General features: G+C 42.0%; 1 protein-coding gene across 1 annotated transcript; it reads left to right on the top strand.

Annotated features, from left to right (window-relative positions):
• Window positions 1-1,324: 1,324 nt before the first annotated feature.
• LOC132601494 (F-box protein CPR1-like) lies at window positions 1,325-2,398 on the top strand. The gene is made up of 2 exons (XM_060314577.1): window positions 1,325-1,565; window positions 1,746-2,398. The coding sequence occupies exons 1-2, from the start codon at window positions 1,325-1,327 to the stop codon at window positions 2,396-2,398; spliced, it is 894 nt and encodes a 297-aa protein (XP_060170560.1).
• Window positions 2,399-2,665: the final 267 nt, after the last annotated feature.

Genomic DNA, 2,665 nt, shown 5'->3' with positions numbered 1-2,665 from the left:
GATCTGGGGAGGGTAGAGTGTACGCAGACCTTACTCCTACCAAGGTAGGACGGCTGTTTCCGAAAGACCCTCGGCTCAATAAAAAACATAAAAAGAGGTCAGATAAGGCTAAGAGATTCAAAGCGATATGAAAATGAAGTAACGCAAGCGACACAGATAACATAGAATAATCAAAACACAGGAAATAAGAGATAATAGCATAAATCAGAGCACAAGAAGTTATACTACGATAATGCGACTACTAATAAGACAGGATAATGAGACTATCTACTAGTCTTCTACCCTAATGTGGGTCCTCCAAACCCTCCTATCTAAGGTCATGTCCTCGGTAAGCTGTAACTGCGCCATGTCGTGTCTAATTACCTCTCCCCAATATTTCTTTGGCCTACCCCTACCTCGTCTGAAACTATCCATGGCCAACCTCTCACACCTCCGCACTGGGGCATCTGTGTCTCTCCTCTTCACATGCCCAGACCATCTCAATCTCGCTTCTCGCATCTTGTCTTCCACCGAGGCCACTCCCACCTTGTCCCAAATATCCTCATTCCTAATCCTGTCACTCCTAGTGTGGCCACACATCCATCTCAACATTCTTATCTCAGCAAATTTCATCTTTTGAATGTGAGAAATCTTAACTGGCCAACACTCCGCCCCATACAACATAGTTGGTCTAACCACCACTTTGTAGAACTTGTCCTTAAGTTGTGGTGGCACCTTCTTGTCACATAGCATTCCGGAAGCAAGCCTCCATTTCATCCACCCTGCCCCAATACGATGTGTGACATCATCGTCAATCTCCCCGCTGCCTTGCATAATAGACCCAAGATACTTGAAACTACTTTTCTTGGCTTGGGTAGCAAGCCTCACTTCAATATAGTGTATTTCATACTAGCATTGAACAGACTCTTGAATCACTTATGAAGACACCGTCTCTTTCTTAGACCCAACACTGCTCAACAATGTGAACCATTCCGTTGGACGTACTGGCTGAAATCCTTTCTCGACTATCCGTTGACTGTGTCTTACGTTTCAGGTGCGTATCGAAATGTTGGTGTGCTCTTATTGATACTCCTGAGTTTGTTAAATTCCATCTAAAACATTCACCCAAAATCAACTCTAACCTTTGGGTTGTCCTTAGAGAGACTGAGTCTTTTGTAGATAAAAACCGATGTTTCTACTCTCTAAATATTGATTCTCTCAACTCCAGAGTTGTTACTCTGAAAGAATTGACCAACCCTTTGAGGTCTAGTGGATATGTTACCAAGATTATTGGTTCTTGCAATGGGTTGTAGTTGATAGCAAATAGTGTGGACGACATTGCTTTATGGAACCCGTGTACTGGAAAGTACAACTTCCAGTTGTGAGTTTTGGTAGAGAAAATGGTCATGTTACATTTGGTTTTGGATATGATGTTGTCAATGATGACTATAAGGTTGTTAGGATTTTGCAGTTTGCTTGTACTGAGAGAAAGGGTTGGTTTTGCTCTGATGTTAAGGTTTACAGTTTGAAATCAAAATCTTGGAAAGGGGTTGAGGAATTTCCTTATTTAGTTAAACTCCGCCTATGTGAGCTCGCTCACATTGCCGGTCCCAAGCCCGGATAAAGGAGGAGGGTTGCCGAGGGTCAATCGGAAACAGCCTCCCTACCCAGATAGGGGTAAGGCTGCGTACATCTTACCCTCCCCAGACCCCACTATTGTGGGATTACACTGGGTAGTGACCAAGTTAGACATAAAGATGAACCAGGTACATATCTAAATGGTGCACTTCATTGGGTTGTTAGTACTGAGATAAAGATACCTTTGGAAAGACTGATTGTTGCATTTGATCTTGAAACTGAGAAGTGTCGGATTGTACCTCATCCCCCGTATACTAATGAAACCTTCAGTGTGAAGTTGGACGTGTTGGGAGGCTGTCTTTGCACATCTCACTCCTACTGGTTTGATTGTTTTCTTGATGACTGGCAGTATTTGGATAGTTTTGTGGACCATATGGACATATGGGTAATGAAGGAATACGGAGTTAAGGAGTCATGGACTAAGATTATGTCAATTGAACAGCCAGATACGCCTATTGGACGTCTTGTAGTTCCCCTCGCGTATTCGAAGAGTGGGGAGGAAATTCTGGTGGAACAAGATAATATACGGTTCCTATGGACTAATATTGGGAAGGGTTACACAAAGATTGTTGATACCCAAGTTGGCAAGTTACGGGGCTTTCTACATTTCAATAGTTACATCTATTTTGGAAGCCTGGTTCAGCTCGATTCCAGTGATGACGCAAGTTATCTGAAGAAACTGTTTAGTCAAGATAAAGGAGGACAAAGGAAAACCTTAAAGAGGAGGTCAATTATTTGGTTGATTTGTGGTTATATTGTAGCACAGTTGCATTTAGTATAGCTTTTACAATTAGAGCTTTAGGATCAATTCTTTCAACAACAGGGAACTGTTATTCACATTTGGGTGAAGTGGTTAGACTGGTTCCACATGACTTTCTTTAGAATATTGTAGAAATTTGTTTTCTTTCACTTCTCCTTTTCTTAAACCCCACCCCACCCCGCACCCCAAAAAAAAGCACGCACGCGCATACTCATCCAAACCTATGCAATTTAGGGATATTTAGTTATACACTTGTGTTTTGTATACTCTTTCTTTCTTTGTAAATGT

The sequence above is a fragment of the Lycium barbarum genome, chromosome 7 (assembly GCF_019175385.1).
Source record: "Lycium barbarum isolate Lr01 chromosome 7, ASM1917538v2, whole genome shotgun sequence".
Classification (NCBI taxonomy): domain Eukaryota; kingdom Viridiplantae; phylum Streptophyta; class Magnoliopsida; order Solanales; family Solanaceae; genus Lycium; species Lycium barbarum.
This window is presented reverse-complemented; position numbering and strand designations above follow the sequence as displayed.